The sequence below is a fragment of the Notolepis coatsorum genome (assembly GCF_963971535.1).
Source record: "Notolepis coatsorum genome assembly, chromosome: 10".
Lineage (NCBI taxonomy): Eukaryota > Metazoa > Chordata > Actinopteri > Aulopiformes > Paralepididae > Notolepis > Notolepis coatsorum.
The window spans coordinates 20,374,969-20,394,787 of record NC_140174.1 but is presented as its reverse complement, the minus strand read 5'-3'; the positions used below and the strand labels follow the sequence as shown (position 1 = coordinate 20,394,787).

General features: G+C 43.8%; 1 protein-coding gene across 1 annotated transcript in view; it reads left to right on the top strand.

Annotated features, from left to right (window-relative positions):
• Positions 1 to 13,757, top strand: part of LOC311235483 (paired box protein Pax-6-like) — a gene marked incomplete at both ends in the record, with an annotated part of 35,810 nt that extends 22,053 nt beyond the window's left edge. The window contains 3 exons of the mRNA XM_084322946.1: positions 1,517 to 1,590; positions 12,616 to 12,721; positions 13,657 to 13,757. Coding sequence (XP_084179072.1) covers positions 1,517 to 1,590; positions 12,616 to 12,721; positions 13,657 to 13,757 — 281 coding nt within the window. The remainder of the gene's footprint in view (positions 1 to 1,516; positions 1,591 to 12,615; positions 12,722 to 13,656) is intronic.
• Between the last annotated feature and the right edge of the window lie 6,062 nt (positions 13,758 to 19,819).

Below are 19,819 nucleotides of genomic sequence, written 5' to 3'. Positions count from 1 at the left end.
GCCTGGTTTGGAAACAGCACAGCACAGGACAGGAAGGCACTCCAGAGAGTGGTGCGCTCAGCTGAGCGTGCTACGGGTATTGCACTACCACCCCTGCAGGACTTATAACAGGAGGTGCAAATCCAGAGCCTGCAGAATTATGAAAGACCCCCACCACCCCAACAACAGCCTGTTCAAGCTGCTGCGGTCAGGCAAGCGCCTACGGTCACACGCTGCAAGAACAGAGAGACTCCGGCTCAGCTTCTTCCCCCAGGCCATAAGAACACTGAACACTGAACTCTCCACTCACAAATACAGATGAGCGCACGCACGCACGCACGCACGCACGCACGCACGCACGCACGCACGCACGCACGCACACACACACACACACACACACACACACACACACACACACACACACACACACACACACACACACACACACACACACACACACACACACACACACACACACACACACACACACACACACACACACACACTCGTTCTCTGCTTCTCCGTCCCTTGATGGTTTTTGTTTTGTAAAGCGACCTTATGACCAATGAAAGGTTATGTATAAATCAGTTAAAAAATAAAAACATATAAAAAAGTTAAATAATAAATTAGTTTAAATAACTTATGATAATTATTATTATTATTGCCATTATTGTTGTTATAATCATTATTAACATCATTATTACTGTTATTATTTTGGAAATAAACTACCTTTTTGCACTGTTTACCTCCCGTTGTCTGCATAATTTGACCTCCACATTGATCTAAATGCATTTTCTTGAATGCTATTGGTCTCAAAGGTATCACCAACAGAATGGGCACCCTGAAGTTGGTAGGAAATGACACCTTAAGTGTTTTTCTACTGTGTTCGGTTCCAAAGTTATGAATTTTTGAATATTTTGGGCTTGGATTTGACCTCTCCCGGGCCTCAGAGGTCAAATCTGACTTCCCTCCACATCTGAAAATAAACCTCATGGTATAAACTTACTTACTATGGTAGAAGTTTCATGCTTTTATGAAAAAGTGCACAATTGTTTTGCTATCCGCTTAAAAGAGCGTCGCTTTAACTGTGCTTTTGGACGAGGCTCATTTGCATAGAAAGGGAACATGTTCCGCCCATATTACTCCATTTAAATACGCACTAATAGCACCGGGCGCAATGCAGATGGAACGCAGTTACCACCTCATTTCACCCGTTGCGCCTCCTCTGTGAATAGCAAACTGTGTTTCAGAAAAAGCTGCGCAATCCTTTTGTGTGTGTGTGTGTGTGTGTGTGTGTGTGTGTGTGTGTGTGTGTGTGTGTGTGTGTGTGTGTGTGTGTGTGTGTGTGTATGTGTGCGTGCGTGCGTGCGTGCGTGCGTGCGTACTGTAGTACTAACTGTCTCTCTGCCTCCAGGGTCCATGTTGAGTCAGACTGAGTCATCTGTGTGTGGCGTGTACTAACTCTCTGTGTGTGTGTGTGTGTCTCTCTCTCCCTCTCTCTCTCTCTCTCTCTCTCTCTCTCTCTCTCTCTCTCCAGGGTCCATGTTAAGTCAGTCGGAGGCCTCTCTTCCCAGCTACACCTCTCTGACAGTGTTCTCCTCTGGTGTGCAGGTGAGAATCATTTGAGAACAGTGGCTCAGGAGGTAAAGCAGTCGTCTGGTAATCACAATCACCCTGACTGTGGCGAGTAGCGGTACTGCGAGTTAAACTCACTCTCCCTTAAAAGACACATAGACAGTGGCGGACTCAGGCTGTTTGAAGGGCAGGGGGCGAAAATAAAAAAGGGCACCTACTGCACAACATGGGACCCCATCAGTAAGCAAAAAGCTATGATGCGTCATGTATGATGAAATAGTCTTCATCCTTGATTAAGATTAACATTAGAATAACATAGACAATCCAGATTAATAGTATAACCACACCTATATGATAAAAACACAGGGAACAATACACCTTTAACATTTTTATTTAATAAAACAGTTAAAGTTAATTCGAGTGCCGTTGAGCTTCTTCATTTCTCTCTCCTCCCCTTCTCTCCTCATGTCCTCTCCTCCTGTACTCCCCCTCTCCTCTCATTCTCTCCTCCTGTCCTCTCCTCCCCTTCTCTCCTCCTATACTCCCCTATTCTTCTCCTGTACTCCCCTTCTTTCCTCCTATACTCCCCTTCTCTCCTCCTGTCCACTCCTTCTCTCCTCCTGTCCTCTCCTCTCCTTCTCTCCTCCTGTCCTTTACTCTCCTTCTCTCATCCTGTCCTCTCCTCCTGTCCTCTCCTTCTCTCCCTCTCTTTCCTTCCCTCGCCCTCCCATATCTTCAGAATAGAGCAACAAATCTCAACAAATCTATCAGAGTGGTGGTCTATGCTGTGCTTCTGAACATGGGCTGGATCAGTGGGATATTTTAATGGCAACAGGAGAGCATTCAAGTTATTTGTTTGTGGTGGATTTTTGACGTCTCTAGGGATGGTTAAATGAAATACAGAGACAAGAGATTGGCCTTAAATCAGAGTGCAAACCACCAGGTTCTCCACGGACATCCAGCAGCCTAAAACAGTGTCACACTGCGAATTAGATATTCTGAAATAATAAAACAGGAGCAGAAAGAGACTCACGTTAAAGGAATACAATACAGGTTTATTGGAAAAGAAAATAATACAGTACGCCCATACGGACAGACTTTCAGTCTGTCAGAGTGTATATTCACAGGTCTGTCAGAGTGAAAGTGAAGACAAAGCAATATTGTAATGGCTTAACACAGTGAGATAGAGACGCCTCCTTCGATGCATTCTTGGGAGGCTCCAAAAAGGGCTTCTAGCCGGCGCTGACCTTGACAAACTTATCAGGCCAGATGAATGGGTGCCCTGTCTTTAAACAGAAATCATGACTTCACAAAGAGAGAAGGGGGAGGAGGAGGTGGAGGGGGGGGGAGGAGGAGGAGGAGGAGGAGGAGGAGGAGGAGGAGGAGGAGGAGGATGTGAAATTACCCTTCACATGTTGTTGTGTCACCATCATTTCTCTCCATAGCATTATCTGCATTCTCTCTTTCCTCCACTTCTTCATCGTTTCTCTCCATACAATCATCTGCATTTTCTCCTTCCTCCACTTCTTCACCATCTCTCTCCATAGCATTATCTGCATTCTCTCTTTCCTCCACTTCTTCATCGTTTTTCTCCATACAATCATCTGCATTTTCTCCTTCCTCCACTTCTTCACCATTTCCCTTGTGAATATCTCCATCTTCATTGTCTGTACTGTCTTTATCTAAGGTGGAGCAAATAATATTAGTTTTATAATAGTAATATAATTGTACTGTATATAATATTTGTACTGTAGCCTACAATGTTATAATTGTATTATAAAATAATATGTCATATAGCACTACCACTAGCCTTCTTGCCTTGATTGGAATAAAAACGGTCTATGGTTGGTCAATTTAAATGTTTAAGACACATTTTTCTGTCCAAAATAAGCATTATTGACCATGTTAGCACCAGATTCTCAGTTATAATCCAAACTACATGGCTCTGTGAGACAAGCAGCTTGTACATGTAGCTAGTAGTGAGGACTTACAAATACATACCTGTATCCTTATCTCCTCCCTTACTATTATTGCTTTGGACCCAATTCTTCAAAGAGAAGCTGCCTCTCGCAGCATTTCTCAGATGCTTTTTAACATTCTTCCGATTTCTCTCTCTCCTTGGCATTCTGTAATCATAGAATATAGGCCAATGCTAAACCCACTTTTAAGTTTACTACCACTCTTAAATTAACTTTAAAAAGCAATCCACACTGAACTTTAAAGTGCTATGGGTATATTTTGTGCAAACTATCCTAAAGTAATGTGTACACTTTATTTCTAAATTGAGAACACAGGTTAGCATTATAGCATATAATCAGCTAAGCAATGTACCTGTTTAGTTAGCTATAGCTACAGTAGTAATAAAGCTAGCCTACACTAGCCTAGGCTAAAACATACTGCCATCAATAAAAACACTTGCAGTGTACATACATTAGTATTTAGTAATGCATAATTGGTCAAACAAACTCAATCTTTGCAACTTCAAAGAAAGCTTGCTGTATTACCTACCTCACACAGCAGTAGGATGCAGGGTTACAGCCATCTGGCATCTGAACATTCAAGAGGGGGTATGTCTAAAACTTAACCGTCCAGTCACCCTTGTCGCAATTCTCTGCAAATAGCCTTTTTTGTGTTTGTGGATAGCGCTGGCTATATTTTATGTATATGCCAGGAAAGTATCTCAGTATCACATCTTTGACTCACGTTACAATAATCCATATATATATTTTCTTTTCAAAAATCACTATTAAGCGTGTGGCATAAAAGTGTCACGCCATCCACTAGGGCTGGGCAATTAATCTAAATAAAATCGCGATCTCGATTCATAGACCTATGCAACCTCATTTCTAAATTATGAAGATTTCTTTTATTAAAAAAGATAAAAAAAAAGTTAAGTTAACTTTTTTAAATGATGACGATTCTGACTTGAGTTATTTTGTATGTTACAATAGACTTTTAAGTTTAAGTCAAGCACTTTCATATATGTTATGTTTAAGTTTAAGTCAAGCACTTTGATATGTTATGTTGTCTGTTTAAGAAAGAGTGCAATCAATTATTTTATTGAAAAAATAAGAATCGTGTGAGAGAATCGTGATCTCAATTCTTAGAGAGAAAAATCGTGATTCACATTTGAGCAAGAATCGCCCAGCCCTACAGTACCATCCACCCTAGTTGCAGAAATGAACAGGTTAATGCATGCGTGCGTGCGTGTGTGTGTATATCTGGCTTTGACCCCAGCCTGTCTGACTATTCTGCCCAGAGACCCAGATGCAGGTGCAGATGCAAGTTTCAAGTTTGTTTATTTGTTTATGCACCTGAAGTGAAACAAAACCCCCCACACTAAGCACTCCCTGGGCCATGCTCTAGGCCAGGGGTCAGCAACCTTTACTATCAAAAGAGCCATTTCCCCCCCCCCCCCACAAACTAAAATTCATCTGGAGCCGCAAAACCAATTTACCCTTAAAATGAAGATAACAGTGTATAACGTTTTATATATAGTTATCCCCAAGCATACCCCATATTTAGCATAAATGTTCACGTTTAACCATTAGAGGGGCACCAATAGGGCATGTCCTCTAATTTTCTCCACTCAAAAGGGCACTTTTGCGTGACATTATTTAACCGTCGTGGCACATGGTCAAGTTTAGACCATTGGAAGGGCACCAATGGGCACGTCCTCTCATTTTCAACACTCAAAAAGGGCATTTTAGCGCGATGTTTTCAACTGTGGGGGCACATGGTCACGTTTAACCATTAGAGGGGCACCAATAGGGCACGTCCTCTAATTTCTTTCACTCAAAAGGGCACTTTTGCGTGATATTATTTAACCGTGGGGCACATGGTCAAGTTTAGACCATTGGAAGAGCACCAATAGGGCACACCTTCTAATTTTTGACCACTCAAAAGGGCATTTTAGCACGCGTTTTTCAACCGTGGGGGCACCAATAGGGCACGTCCTCTCATTTCTTTCACTCAAAAGGGCACTTTTGCGTGATATTATTTAACCGTGGGGCACATGGTCAAGTTTAGACCATTGGAAGAGCACCAATAGGGCACACCTTCTAATTTTTCGTCCCCTCAAAAGGGCACTTTAGCGCGCATTTTTCAACCGTGGGGGCACCAATAGGGCACATCCTCTAATTTCTTTCACTCAAAAGGGCACTTAAGCGTGCGTTTTTCAACCGTGGGGGCACCAATAGGGCACATCGTCTAATTTCTTTCACTCAAAAGGGCCCTTTAGCGTGCGTTTTTCAACCGTGGGGGCACCAATAGGGCACATCCTCTATTTTCTTTCACTCAAAAGGGCACTTAAGCGCGCGCTTTTCGACCGTGGGGGCACCAATAGCGCACATCCTCTAATTTCTTTCACTCAAAGGGGCACTTAAGCGCGCGTTTTTCAACCGTGGGGGCACCAATAGGGCACATCCTCTAATTTCTTTCACTCAAAAGGGCACTTTAGCGCGCATTTTTCAACCGTGGGGGCACCAATAGGGCACATCCTCTAATTTCGTTCACTCAAAAGGGCACTTAAGTGCGCGTTTTTCGACCGTGGGGGCACCAGGGGGGGCGGTCGCCCCCCCTGCCCCCCCCCCCTGAGTCCGCCAGTGCACATAGACACGTTGCCAAGGAGTGAATTCACCTCTTGGTATAGCGGTCTGTGGTGTCGCCCGTGGTGCGGCAGACCACGGGTTCGAAACTCCCCCGGGGCATCGAAGTTAAACACAACGCAGGGTGACAGTGTCACAACCGTTACATATGTACAGATATAGATATAGTATCTACAGATATGTAAAAAAGATTATATGCACGCATGTACAGACAGATGTGGATATATATATATATGGTAAGAATAAATATATGGGTATATAATACAGCATTATTGTACATGCTATAATGCAGAGTTATATGGGTAATGGGTTATATGCAGGTGTATAAGTAGCGTAGGTATGTAGAAGGATTATATGCAGGTATATTCAAACAGATGTGATAGAGAGGTCTTTTGAATATACTGTTACCCTACTATCCTACATGTTTTGATTAGACTGATGTGTTAGCAGACTGTAGATTCCCAGCGGTAAAAGTGCACATGTTTCTGTACACCTGTGTGTATAGCGCCCTCTACTGTCCTACTGCTGAAGTCCACCTCAGGCCACTGCTGTCTTATCCTACTACACCACTCTAGCGCCCTCTACTGTCCTACTGCTGAAGTCCACCCCAGGTCACTGCTACAAGCAAATCAAATAAAAATGTATTTGTAAGGCCCAACAACGTGTCCCCATCGACCGGACACGTCTTCTTTAAACAAGTCAAGAAGAAACATCACAATAAATCAAGAACAAAACAAAAACACCATGAACTCCAAAAAAGTTTAAATAAATAAAATAAATGCAACACTCCCAGACATACCCCACGCGAAGGTAAGGAAAAACTCACTAAAACCTAGCAATAGGAAAAAATGCACCACAGGCAAGGGCCGTTCAAGGGGGGATCTCCCTTCTTAGATGTCGGTGATAGTAGTGTTCCAGTAAAACAGGCGAAACAGTTGGTAAGCATGCACACATATGTGTAATGAAACACAGATAAGTGCATGCAATAGCAACTGAACATTTTGAAAGATTGAAAAATAGAGCTGATGGCGGATCTATTTGAGGTATGCGGGCGGTGCAGAGATGGTCGCATCCTCCCGGTCATCATCACGGGACAGCCACTCTCAGGGAGACAGGGAGACGGGACAGGCGTTAGACAGTTTGCGTGATTGTGATGGGTGGACATAGCAATAGATACATGTGGTAAGCATATGTGAATAGAATAGATATATGTAGTAAGCATATTATGTGAATAGAATAGAAGTACTTAACCCAGCAATGAACTCAACGTCTAAACCACGTTCACAGACCACAGACAGAAGACGGTAAGAAGCTGATCCATGGCCTCGGTGCCATGTACAAGCAAATAAGCATGTCAAGAACCAATCACACAGTAGGTTGGGAAATACCGGACCGGAATGGTGCATTACATTTACATTTACATTTAGTCATTTAGCTGACACTTTTATCCAAAGCGACTTACAAGTTCTGTACGACAAGTCATCAGGACGGGCACAACTCTATCACAACTCTCTCTCTCTCTCTCTCTCTCTCTCTCTCTCTCTCTCTCTCTCTCTCTCTCTCTCTCTCTCTCTCTCTCTCTCTCTCTCTCTCTCTGTTCTCTCCCCCCTGCAAAAAAGGCTGCAAATTAGACCCAGGCAACTACCGCCCTGTTTCTATTCTTACCTCCATCTCGAAAGTTATGGAAAAAATAGTCTACGAACAGGTCGAAAAGTACCTTGCAGAAAGAAAGCTAATCTACGAATTCCAATCTGGCTTCAGAACATCCCATTCCACTGACATATGCCTTCTCTATTTGAACACATTTGTACACTGCCCCCCCCCCCCTCCCAGTGAGCTGTGGTGTTCCACAAGGAAGACCTTTACTGTTCCTAATTATCCAAATGTCATGTCGTCAGCTTGTGACTGCAACTTGTTCCTGTTCGCAGACGACTCAGCCCTGCTTGTCTCTGACAGGGACAGTTGCAGGTTGAAAAAGCCCTCAGCTCTGAACTCGGCAGAATCTGCACCTGGCTCGCTGATAACAAACTATCATTACACCTGGGTAAAACGGAATCCAAATTACCTACCTGGGTTCCATCCTAGAGGCAAATCTTTCTTGTGACAAAATGGCAACCAATGTAATAAAAAAAGTCAACCAATGAACAAGATTCTTGTACAGGATCTCCTCTCTGGTAAACAAGAATACCCTGAAGACTCTAACAGGAGCACTCATTCAAGGGTTCTACGACTATGCTTGCACCTATGCTTGCACTGGGCGACAGTGGCTCAGGAGGTAGAGCAGTCGTCTGGGAATCCGGAGGTTCGATTCCCGCTCCTCCCGGGCAGTGTGTCGAAGTGTCCTTAACACAATGGGGATGAACAACGTATTTATCCGTGTTTCGATTCCACCCGTTGTGCTAGACAATTAACCCCTAATTACTCCCAACGTGCAGGTTGGCACCTTGCATGGTTGCCTCCGCCGTCGGTGTGTGAATGTGTGAGTGAACGGGTAAAATGTGAGGAACAAATTGTAAAGCGCTTTGGATAAAAGCGCTATATAAATGCAGCCATTTACCATTTACCACCTCATGGTACCAAAGCACCTCAAAGGCCCTAAAAACAAGATTACAAACATCACAAAACAAACTGTTCAGACTACTGCTTGACCTTACTCCTAGAACCCACCTCACCCCTGCCCATTTTGACAACCTAGGATGGCTTAGAGTAGACGAGAGTACAGCAACTTGCAATGGGCCTACAAGATACACTACACCACTAAGATACCCGTGTACATGTCGAAATACTTCCTAAAGGTCAGTGAATTCCACGACCACAACACCAGAGGGAGCTCCACAAATCATGTTCAACCCAGATTTGGCTCAAACAAGGGACTAAACATGTTTCGCAATTATGCCACAATAATGTGGAACGCCCTAACAACAGCCATAAAAAAATGTGAATCCCTACCCTCCTTCAAAACCGCTCTCAAAGAGCACTTACGGGAGGCTGCAATTTTTTTAGTTTTTTTTTCAAAGAGCACTTACGGGAGGCTGCAATTTTTTTTGGTTTTTTAATGGTTTGTATAATACTAATATATGCCCAAATCATGTGGATTATTGAGTTATGGCAACGATCCATATCCACGGTGTGTGTCTTGAGTCCCGCGACGATAAACGAGTGGCCGGACGGAATTAGGGGACAGACCGAGCAACAAAGGGGATATCCGGTTTGGCAACTCGCCGATCAGCCACCAGGTGGCAGTATTGAAGCTCCCGCCTACCTCCGGTCAATGGTCTCTAACTACACACCCTCAAGACCCCTACGCTCTGCATCTTCTGGCCGCCTCAGACCTACTCTTATCCAAGCTCCTGGAGGGTCATCAAAGAGAAGCCGCCTATTCTCAGTCCTTGCCCCACAATGGTGGAATGAACTACCCACCCCAGTTAGGACAGCCGAATCCCGTCCAATCTTTCGCCGTCGACTAAAGACTCACTTCTTCAACCATTATCTGAAATGATAATAATAATAAAAAAAATATATAAAAAAAATCTCACTTCTTCAACCATTATCTGAAATGATAATAATAATAAAAAAAATATATAAAAAAAATCTAACCCTGACTAACCTTACTGTCATGCACTTGTCCTAATAAACTAACCTACACTGTAACATGCAACACTTTGATAAACATTGTTACTCAGCTGATAGAGTTGTACCCTTCTTGCTGTCTTGTCGTACAGAACTTGTAAGTTGCTTCTGAGTCCCGCAGCATCAGACAATCCTCCGTGAGTGAAATATAAATACCATCGCGAAAATATGAAATATGATCAGAATAACGTCGTACGCCGTGATCTGGCAGAATTCGCATGAACTTGAAACCCGTCTTAAGCCGTTTCCAGCGGGGAATGTGTTAACACAATGGGGACGAACAACGGATATATACATGTTTCGATTCCACCCGTTGTGGACAGAAGCACGGACATATCCGTGGCAAGTTGTTTTGGCTTTTATTCCATTTTAATAACCTATTCAAGGTCGCCGAGCTGCACTGCAGATGTACCCTACTCTTTGAATTCGCCAAAGTGCAATACCGGCCAGATCCTCGTAGGGGCGCTATCGCGATAATAGAGTGTTCCCTGTGGCAGAAGTTGTCTTTTTTTCTTTTGGATCTCTAATGTAGTTTTCTACTCATCTGAAGCGATAGCTATTGTCTGTTGCACGGGATACGTTTTGGATTGCGGATTTCACTATGCAATAAGGGGATTTATCATCAGCCAATGGACATATCGATCTACCAGATGGCGATCGATAACGGGGAAATGCTCGGGGGGATCCAACCGGCTCATGGTAAGATCTTTTTCACGTAAAGTACAACCCGGGCATTGTTTTGATAGCCATCCAGGCGATTGGCCTATGTGGCTACTTAGACGAACACGGTTATTGGTAATCAATAATAAGAAACAATGTCCCCCGCCCCCCCCTTTCATGCATACATGCTTGAGGATCCTGCCGATCATATGCAGTTTGAGTTTTAACTGTAGCATCTGTATAACGGAAATGCCATTGGATATAACGTTATTAGCTATTAGTCCTTTATCTAGCCTTCCAGGAAATATACTAGACCAAATGCAGTATAACGCTTATATTCACAGCGCTATAAAATGAGAACGTATTGATGATTTTTTTTTTCTTTAAGCCATTTTGAAGGGACGGTTTATGGACTTAATTGACAATGAGAATGGACAGATAGCAATACTATAAAGCAGGGGTCAGCAACCTTTTTGACATGGAGTGCCTGTTTGAAATATAGTTGTAACTAGTGTGCCTCAACAATATTCAATGAATCGTAATTTTTTTCTTCTGATAATCAGGTATTTTTAATGATAATTTTTACATTATTACATCATTATTGTTATTGTTATTATTAACAATATTATTATGATGGTTGTATCAACCCTAAATCTGAGTTGGGGGGGGGAATGCAATGCAGACAAACAGCTGCATACAGTGCGACCATTTCACTCACATTTGCCCATTCATTTTTGGACACATCACACACCATCGGTGTGTGTACTGTACGTGTGCTGTCATAGCTCCACCTACAGGCCTAATGGAGAACACCAGGAGAACACCAGGATATGAATGGAGGGTGAATGTGATGTATATCGTGTAAATAAGTTTTGATTGATCGCAAGACTACACTGTAAAAAAAGAATAGTAATAATAAGTTACCAGAACTTAAAAATATTGAGTTCAGTTACTGTGCATTAAGGTTTTCAGTTTTCAATCCATAATAAGTTAACAGAAAAATAAGTACACAACCACATTATTTCAACCTAATAAAACTATGTTTATTGTCATTGTTTTAAGAACACAAGTTGACTTGGTAATACTCACATTTTGAGTAAAAAAAAATGGCTTTTAACATGTGCAATGTTCAATGAAATAGAAAAATAAATAATAAAAATTGTTGATTAATCACACTGGTCACAATGGTGACCGTAATAATGTTTTTGTTATAAGGCTCTGCAAATGTTACTGAATGATGTAGCAATGTATTTCCAGCTAAATTGAATAATAAACAAATAAAGGGTCTCAATTAAATATGTGGTAGTAAAAAGAACCTGTGGGAGGATTTCAACAAGATAAATGCGAAAACAGTGCAAAATATTTCACTATAATATTTCAGAGCAAAAAAAAAAAAAAAAAAAAAAAATGTTTTTTTTTGTTTTGTTTTTTTTACTGCTGCCCCCTGTGCCTATGCAAATGCCCCCGCGTGCCTATGCAGGCACGCGTGCCTAAGGTTGCCTACCCCTGCTATAAAGTATAGATTTAGCTCTACAAACAGCCCCACGTCTGTTTACATTTGCTGGTCCTCTAGAGATTTATTAGACTCATCCCAGTGGCCCCGAATGGGTTAACAGTTGTTTGTATTGAGCCATACTGTATTGTACCAATTAATAAAGTTTTCAATTAATCAAACTCTCTCTCCCTTCTCTTCTCTCCCTCTCTCTCTGCTCCCCCTCTCTTTCTCCCTTCTCTTCTCTCCATATCTCTGTTCTCTCCCCCTTCTCTCTCCCTTCTCTTCTCTCCCTCTCTCTCTGCTCCCCCCTCTCTCTCTCTCTCTTTCTCTCTCTCTCTCTCCCTCTCTCTCTCTCCATTCTATTATCTCCCTCTCTCTGTTCTCTCCACCCTCTCTCTCCCTTTTCTTCTCTCCCCTCTCTCCCATCTCTTCTCTCCCCCTCTTTCTCTCCCCCCTCTCTCTCTCCCTTCTCTTCTCTCCCCCTCCCCCTCTCTCTCCCCCCCCCTCTTTCTCTCTCTCTGTCCCCCCCCTTTCTCTCTCCCTCTCTCCCCCCCTCTTTCCCTCCCCCCCTCTATCCCCCCTTTCTCTCTCCCTTCTCTTCTCTCCCTCTCTTCCCCCCCTTTCTCCCTCCCCCTCTCTCCCCCTCTCTCTATACTCTCTGTCATCCAGTCCATCCCTCCTCAGTCCTCCTCTTCCTACTCCTGCATGCTGCCTCCGTCTCCCTCCTCCTACTCCTCTCATCTGCAGACTCCGTCCTCCATCAGCGCCAACACCGGTGAGTCTCAACCCTAACCCCGCCCTCTTTTCAACCCTAACCCGCCCTCTTTTCCACTCTAACCCCACCCTCTTTTCAACCCTAACCTGCCCTCTTTTCAACCCTAACATGCCCTCTTTTCAACCCTAACCCCGCCCTCTTTCCCCCTCTAACCCTGCCCTCTTGTCCACTCTAACCCCGCCCTCTTTTACACTCTAACCCCACCCTCTTTTCAACCCTAACCCGCCCTCTTTTCAACCCTAACCCCACCCTCTTTTCAACCCTAACCCGCCCTCTTTTCAACCCTAACCCTGCCCTCTTTTCCACTCTAACCCCACCCTCTTTTCAACCCAAACCCGCCCTCTTTTCAACCCTAACCCCACCCTTTTTTCAACCCTAACCTGCCCTCTTTTCAACCCTAACCCGCCCTCTTTTCCACTCTAACCCTGCCCTCTTTTAAACCCTAACCCGCCCTCTTTTCAACCCTAACCCCGCCCTCTTTTCCACTCTAACCCCACCCTCTTTTCAACCCTAACCCGCCCTCTTTTCAACCTAACCCGCCCTCTTTTCAACCCTAACCCGCCCTCTTTTCTTGATCCTAGAGGTCTTTATTATCTAAAGATGGTAAATTGTGTTTACATTATATTGACGCATCTTAATGTCTTTCTATCTCTCTCTCTATCTCTCTCTCTGTCTCTCTCTCCCCCCTCTCTCTCCCCCTTCTCTCTCTCTCTCTCCCTCCCTCTCTCCCCCCCCCTCTCTCTATCTCCCTCTCTCCCCCCCTCTCCCCTCTCTCTCTCTCTCTCTCTCTCTCTCTCTCTCTCTCTCTCTCTCTCTCTCTCTCTCTCTCTCTTCCCCCCCTCTCTCTCTCTCTCCCCCTCCCTCTCTCCCCCCCCCTCTCTCTCTTCCCCCCCTCTCTCCCCCCTCCCTCTCTCTCCCCCCCCTCTCTCTCTCAGGGCTCATATCTCCCGGGCTGTCTGTACCGCTGCAGGTTCCTGGCGCAGAGCAGCAGAGTATGAGTCAGACTCTGGGTCAGTACTGGTCCAGATTACACTGAGTCAGTACTGGTCCAGATTACACTGAGTCAGATTACAGTGAGTCGGTACTGGTCCAGATTACACTGAGACAGTACTGGTCCAGATTACACTGAGTCAGATTACAGTGAGTCAGTACTGGTCCAGATTACACTGAGACAGTACTGGTCCAGATTACACTGAGTCAGTACTGGTCCAGATTACACTGAGTCAGTACTGGTCCAGATTACACTGAGTCAGTACTGGTCCAGATTACACTGAGTCAGTACTGGTCCAGATTACACTGAGTCAGTACTGGTCCAGATTACAGTGAGTCAGATTACAGTGAGTCATATTACACTGAGTCAGTACTGGTCCAGATTACACTGAGTCGGTACTGGTCCAGATTACAGTGAGTCAGATTACAGTGAGTCAGATTACACTGAGTCAATACTGGTCCAGATTACACTGAGTCAGTACTGGTCCAGATTACACTGAGTCAGTACTGGTCCAGATTACACTGAGTCAAGATTACACTGAGTCAGTACTGGTCCAGATTACACTGAGTCATATTACAGTAAATCGGTACTGGTCCAGATTACAGTGAGTCAGATTACACTGAGTCAGATTACACTGAGTCAATACTGGTCCAGATTACACTGAGTCAGTACCGGTCCAGATTACACTGAGTCAGTACTGGTCCAGATTACACTGAGTCAAGATTACACTGAGTCAGTACTGGTCCAGATTACACTGAGTCAGATTACAGTAAATCGGTACTGGTCCAGATTACAGTGAGTCAGATTACAGTGAGTCAGATTACACTGAGTCAATACTGGTCCAGATTACACTGAGTCAGTACTGGTCCAGATTACACTGAGTCAGTACTGGTCCAGATTACACTGAGTCAAGATTACACTGAGTCAGTACTGGTCCAGATTACACTGAGTCAGATTACAGTAAATCGGTACTGGTCCAGATTACAGTGAGACCAGCCTCCAGTAACCAGCATTGGAACAGAGGACTGAAGAACCAGGGTGTAATGAATAAAAAGTGTCAATAAAACAAAATGGGGGCCAGACGGGTTTTAACCTGTTTAAACTCTAGCCCTATTTTCTGAAAATCCGCCTGAAAGTACATGCCCAAGTAAATGGAAGATTGCTCCACTTTTACAAGGTCAATTAGCATGTTCTTGGTATCTAGGAACATCTATGGATCTCAGGGAATGTATTCACAGTGTCATGAACATTGTGTCTGTTACTATGCTTGAGTAAATTGTGATGAAACAGAGGAGAATATAAATCATGACTTTTCTTTGCATCCTTTTCTTTGAATAACCCCATGCTAACATTGTGGCAGATTTCTCTCACTGAGCTCATTCAGCACATTCTTGAGATCAAGTGTACAAGAAATCTAAGCAAATTAATAAAGGGAAGATGATTAAACAGAAGGATTTGTAGATACAGTACTGAATTATAATCCATTTGAATTATACATTCAAAATTGAATTATGAACTATAAATGACCTTATTATGGCCAAGTCATACATCTATGGATAGGGGAAAAGCTCATCTTTCCAATGGCAGTGTTAAATCTGTCATTTCCTCGCGTTTTTCCAATAAAAGAGCGATAGAATTAGCATTATTCTGATCAATTCTTATTTTCTCTGGACTGAACAGGACTGAGGGTGTACACAGGTTTTAAATCTGCATACGGGGCCTTGAAGCGATATGCATTATTGACAGGTTTACAGACAAGAGCAGTTTTTTGGTCGCACTTTACAGTCTTCTCGCTGGTATTTATTACCTGGTGTGTTTTCTTTTGTGGTAAACGTAGAATAGTTGTTGTCGCTTTCAGTTAGAATGATCCCAAAACAGAAATACATTTGAAAAAGCCACACCAAAGAGTTCTGGTGCCACTCAGAACCAGACGTGGGGGAGGGGAGGCCTGATGTCTGCCGGTCCGCGGCCTGGAACCTCAAAATACGGGTTTTAAACATAGTTCTTCTTAGCTATAAAAGTTACTTTGTGCTTTAATCTGTAGGCCAGACAGGAAACTGCTTTATGTTTGGGATCACAATTAGACGTCTCACTTGTTCCCTGGGCAGAAGCTGTATAAGACTGTGGAGTACTGCTGGTAGCTAGCTTGTTCCCTGGGCAGAAGCTGTATAAGACTGTGGAGTACTGCTGGTAGCTAGCTTGTTCCCTGGGCAGAAGCTGTATAAGACTGTGGAGTACTGCTGGTAGCTAGCTTGTTCCCTGGGCAGAAGCTGTATAAGGCTGTGGAGTACTGCTGGTAGCTAGCTTGTTCCCTGGGCAGAAGCTGTATAAGACTGTGGAGTACTGCTGGTAGCTAGCTTGTTCCCTGGGCAGAAGCTGTATAAGACTGTGGAGTACTGCTGGTAGCTATAGCTTGTTCCCTGGGCAGAAGCTGTATAAGACTGTGGAGTACTGCTGGTAGCTAGCTTGTTCCCTGGGCAGAAGCTGTATAAGACTGTGGAGTACTGCTGGTAGCTAGCTTGTTTCCTGGGCAGAAGCTTTAAGGCTGTGGGGTACTGTGAGGATTTTAAGCTCATGACAATCACTTTTACTATAAGTCCCAAGTTTTAACTCCTGTCAGCGACATTTGAGACTATCTGCATAATTTTGTACATACATCTGTGTATGATGATAATGTGAAAATAATATCAATGTTATTGAGGGGAGGGGGGGGGGGGGGTTGACTACATCCTCCCTCAAACTCCAAGCAAAGAGGACTTCATGAAATAATTGACCTATCAAACCCCCTGTAGTTTGGTATTCATTTTATCTTGAGATATAATCCATTTTGCTCCATTGAAGACCGACGTTTATCAGCTTTAATGTGCCGAACATTCAGAAAAGCAGGTCCCTTTGCTTCGATGTCTGACATGATAAACATTTAGTCTTGGTAGCAGGTTTTAGTATGAAAATCTCTGATACCAATAACCCTGTTTCAGCCAAACATCTGACAGCAATAACCCTGTTTCAGTCTGACGAAAAGTTAAAAGTCTGGATGAAAAAAAAGTTGCATAAAGTTCAAGTTTCAAATGAAAGTCACATGACTGTTCAGACTGAGGTTACATGACTGTTCAGACTGAGGTCACATGACTGTTCAGACTGAGGTCACATTGCAAAAGCTCAGGCCTGTTTCTGATTCAGGACTACATATGAAAGTGAGAAATCAGAAGAGAAAATCTGTGCCGTTTTCACCTGCTGTGTGAACGCAGCCCCAGCTCCTCAACCAGGAAGAGCTGCTGTTCAACCAATCAAATGCAAAACACTCCAGCGAAAGCGGTCGGGTGGCTTAGCGGAGATTGCGCTCGTCACCAATGCAAGAGTCAGCATTGCCCTGCGGCTTGGGCCGGTCGTCATACTAACTCGTTTGGCTGAGTTAGGGGGAGGGAAGTCGTGGGTGGTAATCTGGCGTTGTGGACAGCGACGCCTACAGGTCAGGTCTGGGCGCCTGCTCAGCGAAAGGCAGGAAATGGTGAAGGCAGCGTGACCTCCCACGCGTTACGCTTCACCAATGAGAGTCCTCACTGCCAGGTGAAAAAAAAGAGCCACTGGCTGTCTCCACATGTGTCGGAGGAAGCATGTGGTGGACTTCAGGGTTCCCTTGTACCGACCAGTAGGAGGAACATGCGCACAACAACCAGGTAGGGGAGGGGGGAATTGGCATAACGACTAAATTGGGATGGGGAGAAAAATAGAAAAATCAGGCGGAGGAAAAAAAAATAAAATAAAAAAAAAAACACTCCAGCGAATGACAATCAAGATAGGAAACAGAAGAGCCAACGACCACTAATAAACTGTGAAAATACATGATCCATATCCACAACAACAACAACAATTATAACTCAGCATGACCAAATATATATACTGCTCCACAATCAGTTAGTTACAGATGTTATCAAGTGTTACAGAACTGGAGTGGAGGGATGGAAGAGGAGAGTTGTACAGAACTGTCTCTCTTCTTCCTGGTTCTGTTCCTCTGATCCATTCAGTTTCATGTCTTTCAACTCTTTTATTTATCCTGTCTTTCATTTCCTCACATGATGGTCACATGACATGACCCCTCTGTGTGATGTGGGTTGTCATGTGACCTTGTCATGTGACCTTGTGATGTGACCATGTCGTGTTTAGTACCGCGTGCCACGAGTTAACCCTTTCTGTGAAGGATCCCTTTAATGGAGAAAAAAATTAAAAATGGAATGGACAATGATTTTTATCTTGTTGTTTCTGTCACGTTTCTGACCCACTAGCTTTTCCTCATCTACTAGAGACTTTCATTCATTCAATCTTCATTTCAACTGGAAACATCATTGACGTCGAGCCTACAAACACAATAAATACATGATACGTACAATAAAGAATACGATATACAATAAATGCAATCATAATAAAAATTTGTACAATTAATTAAAGCAATTACAGATTATGGTGGAATGGTTTGTGATCAAGGATTTCAAGTATCAAGTATTAGAGTTTGTTGTATGATGTTCCACGTGTCAGGAGCACAGAATAATAATAATAATTCATTACATTTATATAGCGCTTTTCTCAGACTCAAAGATAAAAGCTGACAGGTTCAGTACAAACTTTAGGTACTTTAAGTGTGAGTCTTAACCCTTTCACTACAAATTAAAGGTTTAACTAAACTAAAGGGTTAACCTTCTGTAGGGTTTGTTCCCTGGGCAGAAGCTGTATAAGGCTGTGGAGTACTGCTGGTAGCTAGCTTGTTCCCTGGGCAGAAGCTGTATAAGACTGTGGAGTACTGCTGGTAGCTATAGCTTGTTCCCTGGGCAGAAGCTGTATAAGACTGTGGAGTACTGCTGGTAGCTAGCTTGTTCCCTGGGCAGAAGCTGTATAAGACTGTGGAGTACTGCTGGTAGCTAGCTTGTTTCCTGGGCAGAAGCTTTAAGGCTGTGGGGTACTGTGAGGATTTTAAGCTCATGACAATCACTTTTACTATAAGTCCCAAGTTTTAACTCCTGTCAGCGACATTTGAGACTATCTGCATAATTTTGTACATACATCTGTGTATGATGATAATGTGAAAATAATATCAATGTTATTGAGGGGAGGGGGGGGGGGGGTTGACTACATCCTCCCTCAAACTCCAAGCAAAGAGGACTTCATGAAATAATTGACCTATCAAACCCCCTGTAGTTTGGTATTCATTTTATCTTGAGATATAATCCATTTTGCTCCATTGAAGACCGACGTTTATCAGCTTTAATGTGCCGAACATTCAGAAAAGCAGGTCCCTTTGCTTCGATGTCTGACATGATAAACATTTAGTCTTGGTAGCAGGTTTTAGTATGAAAATCTCTGATACCAATAACCCTGTTTCAGCCAAACATCTGACACCAATAACCCTGTTTCAGTCTGACGAAAAGTTAAAAGTCTGGATGAAAAAAAAGTTGCATAAAGTTCAAGTTTCAAATGAAAGTCACATGACTGTTCAGACTGAGGTTACATGACTGTTCAGACTGAGGTCACATGACTGTTCAGACTGAGGTCACATTGCAAAAGCTCAGGCCTGTTTCTGATTCAGGACTACATATGAAAGTGAGAAATCAGAAGAGAAAATCTGTGCCGTTTTCACCTGCTGTGTGAACGCAGCCCCAGCTCCTCAACCTGCAGGAAGAGCTGCTGTTCAACCAATCAAATGCAAAACACTCCAGCGAAAGCGGTCGGGTGGCTTAGCGGAGATTGCGCTCGTCACCAATGCAAGAGTCAGCATTGCCCTGCGGCTTGGGCCGGTCGTCATACTAACTCGTTTGGCTGAGTTAGGGGGAGGGAAGTCGTGGGTGGTAATCTGGCGTTGTGGACAGCGACGCCTACAGGTCAGGTCTGGGCGCCTGCTCAGCGAAATGCAGGAAATGGTGGAGGCAGCGTGACCTCCCACGCGTTACGCTTCCCTAATGAGAGTCCTCGCTGCCAGGTGAAAAAAAAGAGCTCTGGCTGTCTCCACATGTGTCGGAGGAAGCATGTGGTGGACTTCAGGGTTCCCTTGTACCGACCAGTAGGAGGAACATGCGCACAACAACCAGGTAGGGGAGGGGGGGAATTGGCATAACGAT